Source organism: Notolepis coatsorum, assembly GCF_963971535.1.
Source record: "Notolepis coatsorum genome assembly, chromosome: 9".
NCBI classification, from domain to species: Eukaryota; Metazoa; Chordata; class Actinopteri; order Aulopiformes; family Paralepididae; genus Notolepis; species Notolepis coatsorum.
Window position 1 is genome coordinate 151693882 of NC_140173.1, and position 23596 is coordinate 151717477.

Here is a 23596-nt window from a genome sequence, read left to right on the forward strand (position 1 = left end):
TGTAGTGTGGTAGTGAAAGGTTAACCTTCTGTAGTGTGGTAGTGAAAGATTAACCTTATGTAGTGTGGTAGTGAAAGGGTTAACCTTATGTAGTGTGGTAGTGAAAGGTTAACCTTCTGTAGTGTGGTAGTGAAAGGTTAACCTTCTGTAGTGTGGTAGTGAAAGATTAACCTTCTGGAGTGTGGTAGTGAAAGGGTTAACCTTATGTAGTGTGGTAGTGAAAGGGTTAACCTTCTGTAGTGTGGTAGTGAAAGGGTTAACCTTCTGCAGTGTGGTAGTGAAGGGGTTGAGAGTGTATATACTACACAGTATATAGTACACGGTAGTACCACACTGTACCTCTGGGGGGACCTTGAACTTCTCCACCACTCCCAGCTCGAAGAAGCAGCGGATGCCGCACATGACGAGGTCCTTCTCGGACAGCGGGAAGTCGCTGAAGCGGAACTCCAGCAGCTCCACCTTCTTGGCGTCAGGGATGGTGGTCCTCTGCGTGCGAGACACGGTCCAAACAGTCAGGGTAACAGGCAGGGTAACAGTCAGGGTAACAGGCAGGGTAACAGGGTAACAGGCAGGGTAACAGGGTAACAGGCAGGGTAACAGGGTAACAGGCAGGGTAACAGGCAGGGTAACAGTCAGGGTAACAGGGTAACAGGCAGGGTAACAGGGTAACAGGCAGGGTAACAGGCAGGGTAACAGGGTAACAGGCAGGGTAACAGTCAGGGTAACAGTCAGGGTAACAGGGTAACAGTCAGGGTAACAGGGTAACAGTCAGGGTAACAGGCAGGGTAACAGGGTAACAGTCAGGGTAACAGTCAGAGTAACAGGGTAACAGTCAGGGTAACAGGGTAACAGTCAGAGTAACAGGGTAACAGTCAGGGTAACAGTCAGGGTAACAGTCAGGGTAACAGGGTAACAGTCAGGGTAACAGTCAAGGTAACAGTCAGAGTAACAGGGTAACAGTCAGGGTAACAGTCAGGGTAACAGGGTAACAGTCAGGGTAACAGTCAGGGTAACAGTCAGGGTAACAGGGTAACAGTCAGGGTAACAGTCAGAGTAACAGGGTAACAGTCAGGGTAACAGTCAGGGTAACAGGGTAACAGTCAGGGTAACAGTCAGGGTAACAGTCAGGGTAACAGGGTAACAGTCAGGGTAACAGTCAGGGTAACAGGGTAACAGTCAGGGTAACAGTCAGGGTAACAGTCAGGGTAACAGGGTAACAGTCAGGGTAACAGTCAGAGTAACAGGGTAACAGTCAGGGTAACAGTCAGGGTAACAGGGTAACAGTCAGGGTAACAGTCAGGGTAACAGGGTAACAGTCAGGGTAACAGTCAGGGTAACAGGGTAACAGTCAGGGTAACAGTCAGGGTAACAGTCAGGGTAACAGGGTAACAGTCAGGGTAACAGTCAGGGTAACAGTCAGGGTAACAGTCAGGGTAACAGTCAGGGTAACAGTCAGGGTAACAGGGTAACAGTCAGGGTAACAGTCAGGGTAACAGTCAGGGTAACAGGGTAACAGTCAGGGTAACAGTCAGGGTAACAGGGTAACAGTCAGGGTAACAGGGTAACAGTCAGGGTAACAGTCAGGGTGACAGTCAGGGTAACAGTCAGGGTGACAGTCAGGGTAACAGTCAGGGTAACAGTCAGGGTAACAGGGTAACAGTCAGGGTAACAGTCAGGGTAACAGTCAGGGTAACAGTCAGGGTAACAGGGTAACAGTCAGGGTAACAGTCAGGGTAACAGGGTAACAGTCAGGGTAACAGTCAGGGTAACAGGGTAACAGTCTGGGTAACAGTCAGGGTAACAGTCAGGGTAACAGTCAGGGTAACAGGCAGGGTAACAGTCAGGGTAACAGTCAGGGTAACAGTCAGGGTAACAGGGTAACAGTCAGGGCAACAGGCAGGGTAACAGTCAGGGTAACAGTCAGGGTAACAGTCAGGGTAACAGGGTAACAGTCAGGGTAACAGTCAGGGTAACAGTCAGGGTAACAGTCAGGGTAACAGGGTAACAGTCAGGGTAACAGGGTAACAGTCAGGGTAACAGTCAGGGTAACAGGGTAACAGGGTAACAGTCAGGGTAACAGTCAGGGTGACAGTCAGGGTAACAGGGTAACAGGGTAACAGTCAGGGTAACAGGGTAACAGTGTAACGGTTTCTCTTACCAATAGTTTGTACATGTCCTTTGCGTCGCAGTCCTCGGGGGGACTGCCCAGCTTCTCGTCAGTTTTCTGTAGGAAAAGAGACGTGGCTCCATTAGTCCATCCGTTAGACCGTGTAGAGGCTTCACCTGAGTGTAGCGTTGGGGGGGGGGGGGGGAATATCGATACAGTATAGTACACACACACACACACACACACACACACACGCACGCACACGTGTGCATTCAGTTGAGTTGGAATATGACTGTAATACAAACGGTTCAGTTTTGTCAGGTACATGCAACACAGATTACATCTGTCTGCTTGAGAAAATACCATTTGCTGCAATAAAAATTATTGAAGTGAGATGAACGGACTGAAAACCTTATTTTATTATAGATAAAACATGTTGACTTTGCGGTTGAGCAATATATTTCGCAATATTAATATCGCAATATATTTTGAATGGCAATACTATCGTATCGTGACTTAAGCGTGGTGATGATATCGTATGGCGAGGCCTCTGGTGATGCCCAGCCCTAGTAGGGTGGAAGGTACACACTATATGGAGTATACATTTACAGGGTTCCCACAGACATTGCAAAAAGAAATTCAAGGACTTTCAAGTACTTTTCCAAGCCCTTTTTTTAATTTTAACCCTTCTGCCCCCTTAGCGACTATTTTGTGTTTTTTGCCTATATGTATTTGTGTGTCTGTGTACAACGATGGCTGTGTTGATTATTATGTCATGAAATTGGGTCAGATTGGTCATCTTTGATATATATTCAATATATAAAAGGATCATCATTAGAATACCTCCAAAAAAAAGTTATACACTTTAGCCTCACAAAAACCTTAGCACTTTTTTTGTGTTCTCATTAGGGTTAGGGTTAGGGTTAGGGTTACCCAGACAGAAAGATTAGGAGAAGGTAAAATCGCATCCCTGTGCCCGTGCCCACCCCAACACTTGCTCAACAGTCCCCTAACCTAACCCTAACCCCAACCCTAACCCTAACCCCAACCCTAACCCTAACCCTAACCCTAACCCTAACCCTAACCCCAACCCTAACCCCAACCCTAACCCTAACCCCAACCCTAACCCTAACCCCAACCCTAACCCTAACCCTAACCCTAACCCCAACCCTAACCCTAACCCTAACCCTAACCCCAACCCTAACCCTAACCCTAACCCTAACCCTAACCATAACCCTTCAAATGGAAATATTTGGAATCTTTGATAGATATGCTGAGTTAGGTTCATAGTGGTATTCATAAAAAAAGAATTGGAACGAAATATTACAAATTAAGTTTTTTATGACCTTGAACGTGATGCAATCTTTTCATGCACTAAAGCAGGGCTATTCAACTAAATTGTTCAGGGGGCCACATTGTCAGAAACCCAAGGGGCCAGGGGCCGGACTGCCACGGCGCCTCCCTGTGCTATGAATATATGTACACTTGACACAACACGCAACCACATTTTCACAACTTTTATTTAACTACATTGCAAAAGTAGTATACTTTTCAAAAAAAGTGCTTCATTTATGTGCCACATCTGCAACATCTCCTGCAAAAAGTGCTTCATTTATGACTGTGCAACAACTGCAACATCTCCTCTTCAACATTTCAATATAAAAATAAAATAAAAAAACAAACAAGTGCATGATGTGCATCTGAACATTCTAACATCAACACTTGAACAAAAAAACACATTATAGTGCAGCTGAGTTTATGAAAAAGTGCTTCATGTCTGTGCAACAACAGCAAATCACAGCATCTTATTAGCACTTATTGTCCACTCTTAACTCTCAAACATCAGGGGGGGTGGGGGGCAGACAGGCCTAGCCTACATACACACATCTAATGAGAGCGATTGCACTTCTTTGACTGGGCAATGGCAGAGAAAGAGGGTTCATAGGAAGTGAGGGCTACCCGCAAACAGTGATGCAAATGCTCATTTGTCAAGGAGGCACGGTTGCTTGTTTTAATGGCATTCATGTGAGAGAAACTGGATTCACAGGTGTATGTTGAGCCAAACATTGTTAGCACAGATATTGCCAGCGTTTTTATTTTGGGGAATGTCTTGACATGAATACACTTTATCCAAAATGTTGTGGTGGATTCATTCTCAAGTGCCTGCTTCAGAGCAGATGATGCTTGCATGTCAATTATTTCAAGTTGCAGGAGACCTTCATCAATGTGAAGTGATGCAAGGAACTCTTGTCCTTTTGTGGAAATAGCAGCTACATTGGCAAATGGGTTGCTCACAAAATGCATCAATTCTCTGGACATGTCAAATTCATCAAATCGACTTGCAAAGTTTTCCCTCAATTTATCAATGAAATCTGTCATTAATTGAGTGACTTTTGGCTCAATTGTGCGTGTTAACGTTGACATGAAAAAAAAAATATATATATATAAAAAAAAAATAAAAAATTATTATCATGTAATCTTTGGCGGGCCGGTCAGAATCATCCCGCGGGCCGGATCTGGCCCGCGGGCCGCCAGTTGAATAGCCCTGCACTAAGGTGACAACTCTGCTAAATCGTTAGGGGGGCATAAGGGAAAAGGGCATTTAAAAGGATACAATTCACTTTTAAATGCTGTTTTTTTATTGAAAGAAAATCGGATCCAATATTTATCGCTTAAAAACCAATTTCCGACAATTGGTAACATTTTAGATAAAACAATTTGAATTTCTTGATTCAGAACAAACAAAGCTTGGTTTATTTGAATTTCAAGGACTTATTAAGCACCTTGTTAAAAAAATTGGCTGTTTTCAAATAATTCCAGGCCTTGACTTTTTTTTGGTAAAAAAATCAAGCACTTTTTTAAGACCTTTTTAATACCTCTTAGAGCAAAATGTACAAGCTCCCGGTAGCCCCGCAATAAACAACAACTTCAATACAAAAACATTTCATATATTTAATATTATATCTCCTGGTGCCATACACTGGCACCAGGCACAGATCACACTACACACTGACTACCATACACTGGCACCAGGCACACATCACACTACACACTGACTACCATACACTGGCACCAGGCACACATCACACTACACACTGACTACCACACACTGGCACCAGGCACACATCACACTACACACTGACTACCATACACTGGCACCAGGCACACATCACACTACACAATGACTACCATACACTGGCACCAGACACACATCACACTACACAATGACTACCATACACTGGCACCAGACACACATCACACTACACACTGACTACCATACACTGGCACCAGGCACACATCACACTACACACTGACTACCATACACTGGCACCAGACACACATCACACTACACACTGACTACCATACACTGGCACCAGGCACACATCACACTACACACTGACTACCATACACTGGCACCAGGCACACATCACACTACACACTGACTACCATACACTGGCACCAGGCACACATCACACTACACAATGACTACCATACACTGGCACCAGGCACACATCACACTACACACTGACTACCATACACTGGCACCAGGCACACATCACACTACACACTGACTACCATACACTGGCACCAGGCACACATCACACTACACACTGACTACCATACACTGGCACCAGGCACACATCACACTACACACTGACTACCATACACTGGCACCAGGCACACATCACACTACACACTGACTACCATACACTGGCACCAGGCACACATCACACTACACACTGACTACCATACACTGGCACCAGACACCAGGCACACATCACACTACACAATGGCTGAACGGCTCAGGAGACAGGGATATCAGTAAATTAAGGGGGGAGGGATGATTAGGTGGCCTTGATGTCAGAGATCCGATTGGGAATTTGGCCCGGGAACTCTTTGCGATAGGCGCCCTGTGGTTCTCTATCGACCAAAAACTCAGTCGGGATATCACGTCAATCGTTGGAGTGTGACACATGCGTAGTTACAATTGGGCCTCTCCCCCATGGCCCTCGAAAATCGGCCTTTCTCGGCTATGTCGTGCGGAGGGGGGGTCCAACAGACAGGTACCATCCCTATAGTATGGAGAGAGGTCTCCGGGTGGCTCCCGGAGGCCTGGAGGAGGCTGAAAACCCAAGATGGACTGGACCTCTCTACCACTGAGTATGACCTTACCAAGATGGACTGGACCTCTCTACCACTAACTATGACCTTACCCAGATGGTCTGGACCTCTCTACCACTGACTATGACCTTACCAAGATGGACTGGACCTCTCTACCACTGAGTATGACCTTACCAAGATGGACTGGACCTCTCTACCACTGAGTATGACCTTACCAAGATGGACTGGACCTCTCTACCACTGAGTATGACCTTACCAAGATGGACTGGACCTCTCTACCACTGAGTATGACCTTACCAAGATGGTCTGGACCTCAGCAGGCGTGGCCCTGCCCTGGTACATCAGCATTTCTTGGGCTATGTCCTTGCGCCACTCTGTCTTGTTCAGTTTGTCGTAGGTGTCACAGTTTATTGTGGACCAGCCCAGGAACTGGGTGAGGGCCTGGAGACGAGAAGAAACAAGTTGAATGAGTCTGAGATGCCTTGTGTAACCAATGCAGTTTCACTTTTAGTTGCAACAAATAGTCTAATTACATTTCGAATGCGTTAATAATGATCTATATAATATTCAATAAAATACACAAATAATGAGTCCATTATCACAAGATGAAGCAAGACGGTGTTGTGTTGAGGTGCACTACTTGCTCATACTTCTGTAATTTGTTCATCGTTCTCGTCGAATGGTTTGCCGTCCTTCCTGTTGTAGAAAGTGGCAACTCCGACAATTTCTTCCTTCTTGTTGACAATCGGGAGGGAGAGGACGTTCTTAATCTTCCACCCCGACTCGTCCACCGCCTCTTTCTGCAGGAAACAGAAAACCAAACATCACCATTTCACAGATTGATTGATTGATTGATTGATTGATTGAAAATTGTATTAACAGATTGCAGAATGGGTACAATACACCGTACGGCTCAATACACACAAATGTTAAGGGGATGCAGACCAGAGAAAGACTTTTGTCTTGTTTACATCAGGGTCCCCCATTTTCAATTCATAGTGACATTTATGACATACACCACATACAGATACAGATACGGTACTGTTACATCCAGACATTTATGACATACAAGATATACAAATATACAGTACTGTCTATTTACAGACAGAGTTTCTAAAAGAGAATATATACATTTGAGGGGGAGGAAACTGTACATTGAGGGAGTTGATTGGGGCGGTGGGTTTGGAGATTTACGGTGGCCAGTTTCTAATTGCAGTCTCCCGTAGGTGCTCTTTAAGAGCGGTTTTGAATGTGGGTAGTGATTCACATTCTTTTACGGCTGTGGGTAGGGCGTTCCACAGTGTTGTGGCATAAATGCAAAAGGTGTTTAGTCCCTTGTTTGAGCCGAATCTGGGTTGAAGATGATTTGTGGAGCTCCCTCTGGCGTTGTGGTCGTGGTATTCACTGACCTTTGGGAAGTATTTCGACATGTACATGGGTACCTTGGTCGCATAGTGTATCTTGTAGACCAGGCCCATTGCAAGTTGCTGTACTCGCTGTTGCTGTGTCATCTACTCTAAGCCATCCTAGGTTGTCAAAATGGGCAGGAATGAGGTGGGTTTTAGGAGTCAGGTCAAGCAGTAGTCTGACCAGTTTGTTTTGTGATGTTTCTAATCTTGTTTTTAGGGCCTTTGAGGTGCTTTGGTACCATGAGGTGCAAGCATAGTCGTAGTACCCTTGAATGAGTGCTCCTGCCAGAGTCTTGAGGGTATTCTTGTTTACCAGAGAGGAGATCCGGTACAAGAATCTTGTTCGTTGGTTGACTTTTTTTTATTACCTTGGATGCCATTTTGTCACAGGAAAGATTTGCCTCTAGGATGGAACCCAGGTATGCAATTTCATCTTTCCTTGTGACAATATTGTCACCCACTGTAACTGAGAAGCCGTCGGCCTTGCTGAGTTTGTTATTTGATCCAAATAGAATGGACTCTGTTTTACCCAGGTGTAATGATAGTTTGTATCATTGGTAGTGAGCCAGGTGCAGATTCTGCTGAGTTCAGAGCTGAGGGCTTTTTCAACCTGTAACTTGTCCCTGTCAGAGACCAGCAGGGCTGAGTCGTCCGTGAACAGGAACAAGTTGCAGTCACAAGCTAATGACATGTCATTTGCATAAATTAGGAACAGTAACGGTCCTAGTATGCTTCCTTGTGGAACACCACAGCTCACTGGGAGGGGGGTGGGGGTAGTGTACCGTTTACCTCCACCATCTGTGATCTCCCCTCCAGGTAGGATTGCATCCAGCTCACTGATGAACTATCAAAAAACCAATCGCTTTTAGCTTATCAATCAGAATGGAGTGATTGACAGTGTCGAAAGCCTTTTGGAGGTCCAGCATGACCATGCCGCAGTATTTGCCCGTGTCCACCTCTTGTTTGATGTGGTCGTTCAAATAGACAAGGCATGTGTCAGTGGAGTGGGATGTTCTGAAACCAGATTGGAATTCGTTTTTTTTCATTGGGTCCTTTTTGACCTGTTTGTAGAATTTTTTTTCCATGACTTTCGAGATGGAGGTAAGAATAGAAACAGGGCGGTAGTGGACCTGGGTCTAATTTGCTGCCTTTTTTGTGCAGGGGGGTCACTCTCGCAATTTTGAAGTCCTTGGGGACGTGTCCCTGTTTTATGGAGAGGTTTATTATGTGTGTGATGACTGGGGTGATGGCGGCTGCTGAGTCTATGAGGAATTTGGAGGGGATGTTGGCATGGCCAGTGGCCTTGTTAGGTTGGATGGCGCTCAGTTTTTTGAGTACCTCATCTGTTCCCACAGGGTTCCCACATACCCTAAATTAAATTCAAGGACTTTCAGGGACTTTTCCAAGCACTATTTTTCCTTTTAAAAGGATACAATTCACCAATGTGTTGTCTGTGCATTTGTCGTCTGTGTTGTCTGTGATGTTCCACTCCCTGGCCTAGTGTCCCCCCTGTCTGTGTTGGTTTCGTGAATTGGTTTAGTGTTGTTCTCAAGTGTGTGTATTTATATTTCGACCCTGTAATGTTTTTCTGTGTTAGTTTGTTCCACCCAGCTGTGTCTCATTACCAATTACCCTCTTGTGTCAATCAGTCTGTGTATTTAAGTGTGGTCTGCCCTGACTTCCCTGTCGCGTCATTACTCTGCGTTCCCTGGTTCCTGTCGTGTTTTGCTTGTGTGTTTGTCAGCCGTCCGCTGAACCCTTTTTGTGAATAGCATATAACTGTTCTTGTCGAAGTCTCTATCGCTCCGTGTCACGGAGGATAGTATTATTTATAGTGGTTATGATTTGTAGGGCATTTAGCACGTTTTGGGAGACTTGCCCTCTCACTTTGTTTTTGTGCCACACGTACCGACATTAAAGGAGCATTGGTAACATTTCAAGATTCAACCTCTGCCTCCTGTCTATCCTCTGCTGGTCTGCGCTTGGGTTCTACACACCTCCACCACAGTCATGCCACCGCCTAACAGTAATCTAATCGAATCGTTGTGGGGTCAAATATTTACACCCCTATAGTCATTTGACATAATTTCAACATGGCCCTCTGCATCGTAATAAACATTAATATTATTTGCAGTTTTAAGAGTATATTTGTAAGTATATTAGCTATATGTCGTTGTAAAAATGTCTTTGTGAGTTGTAGTTCATGCAAAAAAGATTTACCAAAAAACGTTAGTGTGAGCATCCCTCTTTTTCCGATTTTGCAGCTGGATCGCACACGCGGAGACAACGCATTTCCCACGTCCAACTCCTCCGACCGTAAACCAACATAGCATATAATTCAAATTGTGGCCAGGGGTGTAAAAAGTATGCAGAAATTATACTTAAGTGTAAGTATGGGTACCGTCTCAAAATCGTACTCAAGTCAAAGTCAGGGCATCTGGCTAAAACACACTTGAGTAAAAGTAAAAAAGTTTCTACTTTGAAATGTACTTAAGTACTAAAAAGTTAAACTAAAAACTTTTTTTCTGACTGTCTATTCTTCTGATAGCAGGTGTTTAATCAAAGATCCCCGCTTTCTAGTCTTGCACAAGGACCAATCAGCAGGGGTATGGGCGGGTTAATTTTCCATTGATTTGATTTGGATTTGATTGGCTGTTTTTAAATAAAGCACGGCCGCAGGATTAATAACGTTAACGCTAGTTCAGCCAGAGAAACAAATATACTAATTAAAATCGTTGGACCTGCGAGATTTGTACTTTGTACGTTTGCATTTTAAATGCAAGGAGTTTTTTTTCTCTGAAATGTAATTGAGTAAAAGTACAAGTATACAAACCTAATAATACTCGAGTAAAGTACAAATCCCCCAAAACAGTACTTAAGTATTGTACCAAAGTACAATTACTCAAGTACTTTAGAAGGAAGTACAGAAGGAATCTCACCTGGAAGTGGAAGTAATCATCCGCTGAGGCGTTCATCATGTTGCAAATCTGGGAGCGGATACAAGATAAAAAAAAAAGCATGTCTACTTTACACACTTTCAACATTCCAACTCTAATGTGAGATCATGCATGTGAAAGGGTTAACAAATTAGAATATAATAATACGACTATTCTATGTCTACAATTAGGGCTGTACCGAATGTCCTTAAAAAAAAATCCTCAAACTAAATACTCAATTTGAATAATGTGATTCATCTGATTAAATGAGTATTTTTCTTTTTATTAAATCAACTTTCTTTAATGAATATAACTCATCAGATTCGTCAACATAAATAATCCAATCAGGTCTCACGGTTGGTACGAAGGTGATGGTGACGTCTTGATGGAGCGCCGAGCGGAGGCAGACAGGCTACATCATTTATGATAAATGTTTTATTTAATGTTTTTATGACGACGCATATGCTATAACAGTAGAATACTATAATATTAGTGTAGCCTAATCTTTATCTGCAACTGTGAAGAAAAACCCCCATTGGTTTAAACAGAATGAATAGACAAAAAAAATTTATTTATAATAAAAAAATATATATATAAAATTCAAATGTTGATTTAGAATTCGAATGTCAACGTTATATGAATGAAGCTCCGAAGCTTCGAGCTATTCGGTAGAATCGGTACAGCCCTATCTACAATAGAATTGTGGTATGATTAGCATAAAATAGTGTAACAAAGAGAGGAACTTACAAAGCCGTTTCTCAGCCACGTATGTTGGAAGCGTACTGACTAGAGCCCAGTGGTCAGCGGGAGGAGCCCTGTGTACAGAGAGGCCTGGGTTATTAATCTAGAGATAGACTGGCTACTGCAGTCACATAATACTGTATACCAGGGGGGTCTCAAACTCGCGGCCCGCTGGATGATATTTTGCGGCCCCCCAGATGATTTCCAAACATTTTTTAAATAAAAAACAATTCCTGCACCAGAATGCAGGACATTAAGTCTTTGTAACACAAAATCTCCTGGTGGGGGAGACCCAGACCCCCTGCTTAAAAAGTGGCCTGACTGGGCTATATTTCGCACTATATTTCCTGGCCTGAATGATTTCCCAGTCCGGCCCTGGTTAAAAGCCTCCAATGCTTATTAGTGTGTGTGCGTTTGAACGTTTGCATGTTTCAACCATACATTCCATAAAAATAAAAGAAATACTTGAAACCCTTTTTGTGTGGAATATTTGATGCGGCCCAGCCTCACCCAGACTCTACCTCCAGAGAGATGGTTGTATATCGTCGTCTACCAAACTACTACCGTCGAGGAGCCAGGGAAAAACAAGCATCTCACGCTTTTCCGAATGTATAATTAATTATGTACATTAAAAAAAAAAAAAAAAAAAAGCTGTAACAATAAATATAATGTGAATCTGAAACCTTTGCCTGCATTTGAAAATGGACATACTCAAGAGTTAATTATATTGTTATATTGTTTACACTGCCTATTTTTTAATGTTACTTGTCATTTTTCGGACACGTTATGTTTTTGTAGGTTTTTATTGAGTTTTGCTACCGGCGGTCCGGTAGAGAGAGAGAGAGAGAGAGAGAGAGAGAGAGAGAGAGAGAGAGAGAGAGGAGAGAGAGAGAGAGAGAGAGAGAGAGAGAGGAGCAGAGAGAGAGGAGCAGAGAGAGAGAGAGAGAGAGAGAGAAAGAGAGAGAGAAGCAGAGAGAGAGAGGAGCAGAGAGAGAGAGAGAGAGAGAGAGAGAGAGAGAGAGAGAGAGAGAGAGAGAGAGAGAGAGAGAGAGGAGCAGAGAGAGAGAGAGAGAGAGAGAGAGAGAGGGGAGCAGAGAGAGAGAGAGAGAGAGAGAGAGAGAGAGAGAGAGAGAGAGAGAGAGAGAGAGAGAGAGAGAGAGAGAGAGAGAGAGAGAGAGGAGGAATGGGAGATAGAGTGGGGGAAGATATTTGGCAAAGAACACCAGGTCCGGGAGTCGAACCCGGGTCGGCCTATTTTTATTACATTTTTACTTCTCCACTGTCCTATCATTTTATGACCTGTATTATGTCTTCTACTATATCACATGTTCCCTTTGCCCCCCCCCCCCCCCCCCCCCCTCTCCCATGCTGCTATGATGCCTGCATTTCCCCCAAGGGGATCAATAAAATAATCTCTCTCTCTCTCTCTCTTGTATAGTTGTTCATATGTTTCAATCATCTATCTATCGTCATCATTATGAATGAATGAAGTAAATGTTTCGGTCTTGTTCACAGACAAATCAAACACACCCGTGTGGACTTACACACAAAAAAATTATAATAAATAAATAAATATCACAAATGTACATATTCAAGGCAAGCTTGCACACAAAATCCAAAATCAACGACAGAAAAAAAAGGAATAGGCTGAAGCACGATGCTTATTTTTGACAATTCTTAAAAACGAAATATATTTTAATATAAGAAAGAAAAACTAAAAATATGCTGCAAGGTATAATTTTTTGAAGGAAAAAAAAAAAACGTTTGATGTTTTTACTCAAAACTGTTACTCCTGAATTATTTGATCCTTTAAGGCTTTTTTTTTTTTTTTTAATCTCCCCCTGAGAGAAGTTACTCACGGAATAACTTTGATTTCCTCCTTGTCCTCCAACAGATAGTCAATGATCTTGTAGAAGATGATTTCCTACACGGAAGGAGAACATGTATGTCAAGTGTTTAGGGGTTTTTATAAACGTCCACAGAGTATAGCGGTGTTTGTACGGAGCAGCGCGGGGGTCTCACCCTGCCGTCGGGGGTCTTGGGCCCCTTGTAGGGCTCCTGGTCCCCCAGTTTGATCGGCCACTCGTCGAAGAATTCCTGGAGAAGAAAACACGTGTCCTTCAGTTATTGGTGTAAAGTTGTGGAATTCTCTCCATAGCGAGCTTACGGGATGTAATAGTGTTTATCTATTCAAAAAAAATTATAAAAAAAATAATATTTAGTCAGTATGAAAATCAAATGTGATCTGAATAGTGAGATATTTTCTTTTTTTTTCTCTTTCTTTTATTATTTATTATTATTTATTATTATTATTATTATTATTATTATTATTATTATTATTATTATTATTATTGAATTTTTTCTTGTTTAACTGTGGATTGTGTGTTTCTTGTATAATGGTGTGAATTATTATTTGTGTAAATTAGGTTGTACGCCGACCATTAAGTAAATACTTGTTTAGTTTAGGAATAAGGGGCAGGTAACTATACGATTTATTCTTCTTCCTGCTCCTTTTGTCCATGGAATGATATTTATGATTGTGTAATGAAGAAACTCTGATTGTATGATTCCATGTGGCAAATAAATACTCTGAACTGAACTGAACTGAACTGAACTGAACTGAACACCCACATCGTGACGAGTCACCCGCTGCACACTGTAGGCTATGACATCACTAACCCGCTGCACACTGTAGGCTATGACATCACTAACCCGCTGCACACTGTAGGCTATGACATCACTAACCCGCTGCACACTGTAGGCTATGCCTTAAACGCTTAGAGCGGTCCCAAGTGCTTTAAGCGCTTAGCGCGTTAACGCACAATTCTATTAAATTAACGCCACAATTTTTAAACTCACGATTTACTTTTCAGAAGAAAAAAATTTATTTTTCCTTTTTACTAGACTTCACTCAGGTGTATTATTGATACTCTCATTGATACTATGTTTGTTTCTGAGAGAGAAAGAGAGCTGGGAGAGCTGGGAGAGTGTGTGTGTGTGTGTGTGTGTGTGTGTGTGTGTGTGTGTGTGTGTGTGTGTGTGTGTGTGTGTGTGTGTGTGTGTGTGTGTGTGTGTGTGTGTGTGTGTGTGTGTGTGTGTGTGTGTGCGTGTGTGCGTGTGTGTGTGTGTGTGTGTGTGTGTGTGTGTGTGTGTGTGTGTGTGTGTGTGTGTGTGTGTGTGTGTGTGTGTGTGTGTGTGTGTGTGTGTGTGAGAGAGAGAGATAGGGGGGTGGGGTGATGACTCAGCCCTTGTGTGGGTGAATGTAACAAGTCCCTGACGTTTTCTTTCCCCTATTATTTCATGCGCACTTTATTCATTGTTTTAAATTATTATTTTATTTTGTGCATCACTCTGTTTTGAATTTGATGCAAATTTGCACAAGGGTCATCCTTTTGTGTTAAATGGCTGCATAGAGCAAGCGTTTGTTGACTCGCATGTTGATAAGAGTATTAAAACTTGGAACGTGAAAAAGATCCGTTTAATGTATACAATCGCGAGTTAACTATGGACAATCATGCGATTAATCGGATTAAATATTTTAATTCAATTGACAGCACTGCTTTAAACGCTCAGAGCCGGGTGAGGTCAGGGCGGACGCACGCACCTTCTCCTTGGTCATGTCCAGGAGTCCCACAGAGTACCTCTCACACTTCAGGTAGGACCTCACGGTGTACAGCGCCTTGTGGAACTGTCGCTCGATGTCCGTCAGCTCCTCAAACACCTTGCTGGCTGACCACAGCATCACCTGCGTGGAGAGAGAGAGAGGACGGAACGGATGTCTTCATATATCATCGACAGATTGATGCTGATAATTTGGTGTTTGGAAAAAGGAAACCAAAGTGGAGAAGTGTATACAAGCAGTGTAGCAGTGAGAGGGGTATGACAGACAGATGTATTGTTTGTTTGTTTGTTTTGTTTGTTTGTTTATTTACACATATAAAAACAGTTACATATATAATACAATATAGTCCACAAGGGATGTGTAGGAGAATTGCCTAAAAACCCTCAAGGGGCTTGCATGTGGCATTCACCAGGAAGCAAAATTACATTATATCAAGATAAATATAAAATATAAAATAACCCCCCCCGAACAAACAAACACACACAAACAGGCCTACATAGACACCGAAGTAGGCACCCCATGCCATACGATTTCTGGTATAGAGAAAACAATCACTGACAGTAAGGATATATAATAAAACGAAAATACAATAACAAAATACATCAAGCCATCAGACTACAGTTTGTAAAGGAAGTCCATATGGGAAATATTGGTGATCTAGGAGATGAGATTTCAGTGCTCTTTTGAATTTCAGAAAAGAAAATTCCAAAATATGTGGAGGCAAAGAGTTCCACAACTTTGACCCTCGGTAGAGCAAACAAAACTGAGATTGGGAAGTGCGGGAAAAGGGTGGTCTAAGCAAACAGGAACTACGTGTGTGGGGTAATTATGAATTTGGTGATTGTGGGCAAACATGTCATGAAAAAAAGGGGCGCTATGACAGACAGATGTATTGAGGTGGTATACCTGGCCTCTCCTGCTCTCCACGTCCCACATGAGGGCGGTGTGCGCCTGCACCACGATCAGGCTGGCGAAGTTCACATACTTCATGAAAAGCTGAAATAAATGAGGAAATCAAGTTTCAAGTTTCTTTAATAGTTGTCATACAGAGAAGTACAGAATACTTTTATACAAAATGCTTCTTACTGTGTTACGCTCCAGAGACTGTGCTAGACAAGATAAGTATGAAATAAAATGGTATGGCATGTAATAGAAGTAAAAATAGAAGTCACAGTGTTCAGTATAGACATATGTACAATGTTCGATGCAGAATGGAATTAACTGAGTTACCATCCAATATACAATATATTATGCAAAGTACTAATATACAATACTATATAGTGCAGAGCAGAAATGGGATGAGGTACAATTTAGGTACAATTTACAGTAAGGTGTACGAGTTGTAGTGCAAATCCTTTACCAATAAATATAAAGTGTGTTTGTGTGATCTAAAGTGTGGAGAGTGGGTGCTGCAGTGTGTTGTTTGTTTAAAGTGAGTGTGTGGATGTGTGTGCTGTGTGCGTTTGATGGTTGTTGCATAGTGTTTATTGTACGTTGAGCAGCCTGATGGCCTGGGGGTAGAAGCTTCTTCTGAGTCTTTCTGTGAGAGAATATTTGTTTATTGAACGCATTATTATTGTAACATTATAATATAACTGATCTGCACCTTTGGTTACAGTGTTAATTGTTCTCATATTTCTATATTCAGAGTTAATTATATTATTTACACCGTTTTATTTATCTTATATTCAGATAACATTTTATTGCCTATGTCTTTCTTCTACTATTACCTGCACCTCCCCTCCCCCCTCCCCCACGCTGCTATGATGCCCGAATTTCCCAGAGGGGATCAATAAAGGAATAATCTTATCTTACCTCATCTTGGAATTTAGTGGAGTATATTAATATGTACTACTGTTGGACTGTAATAATTCCATGTACGAATAAATAAAAATAAAAATGAAATGAAATTGCACTGTAGAAGACAAAAGGGCGACCCCTGGTGGCGGTTACAGGAAGCGCCCCACGAAACAAGGAACAGGGAAAACCTCTTAAATTGCCATTCTCTAAATGGATTATAAATCGAACCGTCGCATAACATTTGACCCTAATTATTGAGCCAAGCTGGTCAGAGACAGGAAGCGATGGGCTAAAAAAGAAATCATTTCACCTTAGAAGTCAGAGAGGGAGGATGTGGCTTTTAGATTGGATTCAAATGTAATTGTCATCACGCAGCACAAGTATACAGTACAGCAGGGAAGATAGGTTCGGCATCCAACAACCAGAGTGCAAATGTAAGAGTAAAGTGTGATAGTGATATACAACGTACAGGTGATTAAACTGGATATAAAATATATAAACTAGTACTACTGAGTAATAGTGCTAATCAGACGTACAGTATGTACAGAGTTGTAGTATTAATAATTATGTACAGTGATACAGGTATAAAGACACTGTGGTAGTAAGTCATACTGCAGGCCAGCAGCGTAACTAGTAAGCGTGGGTGAGGGATATGTACAGATATGTAAAAAGGATTATATGCAGGTATGTACAGACAGATATGGATAGATATATATATATATATGGTAAGAATAAATATATATACGTTATATACAGCATTATTGTACATGCTATCATACAGAGTTATATGCAGGTGTATAAGTAGCTACTGTATATAGAAGGATTATACTGTATGCAGGTACATCAGTTCATTTACTACCATAATACCTGCTACCGGGAGGGTGGAGGACAGGTAGGCAACCCCCCTGGGAAGCCCTGCGACGTCAAACGGCATACTCCCCATTTAGAGGCTTAAACACAAACACTGCAAATGTTCTGTAGCAACACTGAGTTCTGATCCACTCACCTCTCAGATGTTCTGTACCAACACTGAGTTCTTCTGATCCACTCACCTCTCAGATGTTCTGTACCAGTGAGTTCTTCTGATCCACTCACCTCTCAGAGACGTTCTGTACCAGTGAGTTCTTCTGATCCACTCACCTCTCAGAGACGTTCTGTACCAGTGAGTTCTTCTGATCCACTCACCTCTCAGAGACGTTCTGTACCAGTGAGTTCTTCTGATCCACTCACCTCTCAGATGTTCTGTAGCAGTGAGTTCTTCTGATCCACTCACCTCTCAGACGTTCTGTGCCAGTGAGTTCTTCTGATCCACTCACCTCTCAGACGTTCTGTAGCAACACTGAGTTCTTCTGATCCACTCACCTCCTGGTCGCTCTTGGAGAACTCGTTGGCGCCCTGCTTGTTCAGAACCTGGATCACTCCGAGGGGCTCCTTCTCGTACATGATGGGCGCGGTGAGCATGCACTTGGTGGTGTATTTGGTCTGCTTGTCCACAAAGTCACAGAAGTGAGAGTCCTGGCGATAAAGAAATGCACAGGTTTAGGGTTAAAATAAATCAAAATGTATTTGTAAGGCCCGACAACACACGTTAATGTCCCCATGGGCCGGACCCGTCTTCTTTTTAAACAAGTCAAGAAGAAACATCACAATGAATCAAGAACAAAACAAAAACACCAGGGAAATCCAGAATAAAATGTAAAATAAATACATTTAATGAATGCAACACTCCCAGACATTTGCAGACACGCAAAGGTAAGGGAAAACCCACTAAAAACCTAGCAATAGGAAAAAAGCACCACAGGCAATGTGGAGGAGAGAAACCTTAGAAGGGACGTTCAAGGGGGGATCTCCCTTCTTAGATGTCGGTGATGATAGTGTAGTAGTGTTGCTATAAAACAGGCGAAACAGTTGGTAAGCAACGTGTCATGAAACACAAATAAACATGCAATAGCAAGTGGGGTCCATAAGAACATTTTGAAAGATTGAAAATTGTTGCTCCCAAAGGGGGAAAAAAGGGAAAAAAGAAAAGAGGAAAGAAAGGAATTAACTCATTGTTGAGTTGGGTACTAACTAACTACACATTTAAATTAAGATACACAAGTAACAAGAGAGAGTTCATACATGTACTAGAATGACTTAGAAGTAGCCTAACTGCATACTTTTCAAAACAATGTACAGTATACTTTATTGTATTTGTACTGTTCGTATGATGCCTTCACTGTATATACCTTCACACTACCTCAACTTTGACCTGCTGCTTAGCCAAAGAAATTGGACGCAACAAATGTACCATTTAGATAAATAAATGTAATTCTAAATTGAATGATACACGTTATGTATAATAGTCCCCTAAGATCAAATGAAGATCTTTGGCTTGATTATTTTGGTTATAGGAGCTTTAATCTGGGTTTTTTTTTTATTTAGGATCATTCATGATGTGATATCATTCTGTATCTTGAAGATATGCAGATAGAATGATGCTTCCTTTGTTCATCACTGCAGACGGCATTATTTATCTGAATGCTGCAGCACTAAGCATAGCCGGTCGACAGGATTGCCTGTAGGGGTTATATGGAATTACAAGCCAACTTCATCCTTACTGGATATTAAGGCTGAGACTAGGGATGTCCGATATTATCGGCCTACCGATATTATCGGCCGATATTGGCATTAAAATGTGATATCGGAAATGATCGGTATCGGTTTACATTTATTTAACCTTGCACGCAAGCAAGTAAGAACTAATTCTGATTTAATTAATTGTCAAAAGTATGCATAATGTTGTGTTAATTCCACAACAAGAGATATGTAATGTTAATTACCTGAAATTATTCCGTTTTTATATATATATCGGTATCGGAAATTAAGAGTTGGACAATATCGGTATCGGATATCGGTAAAAAAGCCAATATCGAACATCCCTAGCTGAGACGATATGCCATTTGAAAGAATCGATACATCGGGACAAAATTATCGATAAATATTGATTTTATTTATTATTTTTATAAATAAAATAAAATAAATATATATATATAAAATAAATAAAAAAAAACACACACGAACTGACGTTAAATACAAGTATTTAAAAAAAGTTTTTACACATGCAAAAAGAATCGATAAGTGACGTCACTTATCGATTTCACGCAGTTATCGATAATTATAAATATCGATAAGTGATCTCAGCCTTACTGGATATCATTCGAAATACAAGATGCTACTACTGTACTAGACCGTTTGAGACCAAACAGATCCCTCCGGCTCAAAAGGGGCAGTTCAGCCAAAATACTAATAATTACAAAATATATATTTCCCCCCTTACCCAGAGTGCCATCGAGATATCTGCCGTAACTCTGATACAATGGAGCTGAATGGCACTTAGGAGTATATGGCAATAACAATAATATTATATATATATTGCTTTTGTGTTTTTCAAATGTATTTTCTTTTCCTTTTTTAGTTAGTTGGTGTTTTGAGCCACAAACCGAGTGCGATTCAGCTCCATTGTACTGGAGTGACAGCAGACATCACTCGATTTGAAATTTCCCCCGATCCCGTCACTTTAAAACCCTTTCACTACCACACTACAGACGGTTAAACCTTTCACTACCACACTACAGACGGTTAAACCTTTCACTACCACACTACAGAAGGTTAACCTTTCACTACCACACTACAGAAGGTTAACCCTTTCACTACCACACTACAGACGGTTAAACCTTTCACTACCACACTACAGACGGTTAAACCTTTCACTACCACACTACAGACGATTAACCTGTGGTTGTGAAAGGGTTAACCTTCTGTAGTGTGGTAGTGAAAGGTTAACCGTCCGTAGTGTGGTAATGAAAGGTTAACCTTCTGTAGTGTGGTAGTGAAGGGGTTAACCGTCCGTAGTGTGGTAATGAAAGGTTAACCTTCTGTAGTGTGGTAGTGAAGGGGTTAACGTTCTGTAGTGTGGTAATGAAAGGTTAACCTTCTGTAGTGTGGTAGTGAAAGGGTTAACCGTCTGTAGTGTGGTAGTGAAAGGGTTAACGTTCTGTAGTGTGGTAGTGAAAGGTTAACCTTCTGTAGTGTGGTAGTGAAAGGTTAACCTTCTGTAGTGTGGTTGTGAAAGGTTAACCTTCTGTAGTGTGGTAGTGAAAGGTTAACCGTCCGTAGTGTGGTAGTGAAAGGTTAACCTTCTGTAGTGTGGTAGTGAAAGGGTTAACCTTCTGTAGTGTGGTAGTGAAAGGGTTAACCTTCTGTAGTGTGGTAGTGAAAGGTTAACCTTCTGTAGTGTGGTAGTGAAAGGTTAACCTTCTGTAGTGTGGTAGTGAAAGGTTAACCTTCTGTAGTGTGGTAGTGAAAGGGTTAACCTTCTGTAGTGTGGTAGTGAAAGGTTAACCGTCCGTAGTGTGGTAGTGAAAGGGTTAACGTTCTGTAGTGTGGTAGTGAAAGGGTTAACATTCTGTAGTGTGGTAGTGAAATGTTAACGTTCTGTAGTGTGGTAGTGAAAGGGTTAACCGTCCGTAGTGTGGTAATGAAAGGTTAACCTTCTGTAGTGTGGTAGTGAAAGGTTAACCGTCCGTAGTGTGGTAATGAAAGGTTAACCTTCTGTAGTGTGGTAGTGAAGGGGTTAACGTTCTGTAGTGTGGTAGTGAAAGGTTAACCTTCTGTAGTGTGGTAATGAAAGGTTAACCTTCTGTAGCGTGGTAGTGAAGGGGTTAACCTTCTGTAGTGTGGTAGTGAAAGGTTAACCATCCGTAGTGTGGTAATGAAAGGTTAACCATCTGTAGTGTGGTAGTGAAAGGGTTAACGTTATGTAGTGTGGTAGTGAAAGGGTTAATGTTATGTAGTGTGGTAATGAAAGGTTAACCTTCTGTAGTGTGGTAGTGAAAGGGTTAACGTTCTGTAGTGTGGTAGTGAAAGGGTTAATGTTATGTAGTGTGGTAATGAAAGGTTAACCTTCTGTAGTGTGGTAGTGAAAGGGTTAACGTTCTGTAGTGTGGTAGTGAAAGGGTTAACGTTCTGTAGTGTGGTAGTGAAAGGGTTAACCTTCTGTAGTGTGGTAGTGAAATGGTTAACCTTCTGTAGTGTGGTTGTGAAAGGGTTAACCCTTTGTCGTGTGACAGTGAAAGGGTTAACCTTCTCTGTATTGTCACAGTGAAAGGGTTAACCCATTGGTCGTGTGACAGTGAAAGGGTTAACCTTCTCTGTATCGTCGCAGTGAAAGGGTTAACCCATTGGTCGTGTGACAGTGAAAGGGTTAACCTTCTCTGTATCGTCGCAGTGAAAGGGTTAACCCATTGGTCGTGTGACAGTGAAAGGGGTTAACCTTCTCCGTATTGTCGCAGTGAAAGGGTTAACCCCTTTGTCGTGTGACAGTGAAAGGGCTAACCTTCTCCGTATTGTCACAGTGAAAGGGTTAACCCCTTGGTCGTGTGACAGTGAAAGGGTTAACCTTCTCCATATTGTCGCAGTGAAAGGGTTAACCCCTTGGTCGTGTGACAGTGAAAGGGGTTAACCTCCTCCGTATTGTCGCAGGGAAAGGGTTAACCCCTTGGTCGTGTGACAGTGAAAGGGCTAACCTTCTCCGTATTGTCACAGTGAAAGGGTTAACCCCTTGGTCGTGTGACAGTGAAAGGGTTAACCTCCTCCGTATTGTCGCGGTGAAAGGGTTAACCCCTTGGTCGTGTGACAGTGAAAGGGTTAACCTCCTCCGTATTGTCGCGGCGAAAGGGTTAACCCCTCGGCAGTGAAAGGGTTAAACGCGGTGCCTCACCTTCTTCACGTCGGGGACGTTCTGGGCCTTCTTGCTGCTGGCCGTCCAGCCCACAAGGCCCATGTCGGTGGGGAACACGATCTCCACGCCGGCGTCCACCAGGTTGGCGGCGTACGGCGAGTCGTGCGTCACGTCGAAGAGCAGCGTGGACAGCTCGGGCGTGCCGTTGCGGGAGCGCACGGGGAAGTAGCTGCAGCGGTCGGCGCGGAGCAACAGCGCCATCCTCTGGAGCGTCTTGTGCAGCGGCTTCTCCATGGCGCCGGGGGCCTGCATCTCCCTGACGAGCTCGAACATGAACTCCGCCTCCTGGATGGCGGTGACGTCCTTGTACGAGGCCGGCTCCTTCACCCGCACCTGGTGGTCGAAGGCGGCGGCGATGACGTCCGCCTTGACCTTCTTCTCGTAGTACTCCTTGGCGAACTGCGGGTTGTTGTCCAAGAACTTTTCGACGCCGTCCTTGTCCGCCATTTTGTCTCGATTTATCAGATGGAGGGGGGGGGGGGAAAGGAAATCCCCCTGGCCGATCAGAGACGCACCCCTCGGGAGGGTACAGTGGGGAGAAAGCAGCCGATCGGAGACGCACCCCTCGGGTGGGTACAGTGGGGGGAAAGCAGCCGATCGGAGACGCACCCCTCGGGAGGGTACAGTGGGGAGAAAGCAGCCGATCGGAGACGCACCCCTCGGGAGGGTATAGTGGGGAGAAAGCAGCCGATCAGAGACGCACCCCTCGGGAGGGTACAGTGGGGAGAAAGCAGCCGATCAGAGACGCACCCCTCGGGAGGGTACAGTGGGGAGAAAGCAGCCGATCGGTTTATAATCCAGAAGGTTATCCAGTGGAGCGTCTACCGAGGCTGCATCCCATGAATCCCCACTAAAGACACTAAAAAGATCCAGCGACCAACCTGCTCCCAGTAGCAGAAGGTAGAGAGTGGCTTACTGGGTAAGGGGATCCCAGTGGGGGACTACTGACCACTGACGTAAGAGTCATAAACCCCCCTGAGCTTTTCTTTAAATCCAAAATCTTAAATCTTCTGACTAAATCCAGCCACTTGTCCTTTTTAGTCGAGCCAATCCCATCACGGGTAATGACGGTTGAGT

General features: G+C 43.0%; 1 protein-coding gene across 1 annotated transcript in view; it reads right to left on the reverse strand.

The window, feature by feature from the left end:
* LOC311233932 (cone cGMP-specific 3',5'-cyclic phosphodiesterase subunit alpha'-like) overlaps positions 1–22966 on the reverse strand; it is a gene marked incomplete at both ends in the record, with an annotated part of 56341 nt that extends 33375 nt beyond the window's left edge. The window contains 13 exon segments of the mRNA XM_084320988.1: positions 340–486; positions 2159–2224; positions 6527–6670; positions 6880–7029; positions 10578–10625; positions 11322–11330; positions 11332–11389; positions 13175–13239; positions 13338–13412; positions 14920–15060; positions 15844–15933; positions 18100–18252; positions 22499–22966. Of these exon segments, the coding sequence (XP_084177114.1) occupies positions 340–486; positions 2159–2224; positions 6527–6670; positions 6880–7029; positions 10578–10625; positions 11322–11330; positions 11332–11389; positions 13175–13239; positions 13338–13412; positions 14920–15060; positions 15844–15933; positions 18100–18252; positions 22499–22966 (1614 nt within the window).
* Between the last annotated feature and the right edge of the window lie 630 nt (positions 22967–23596).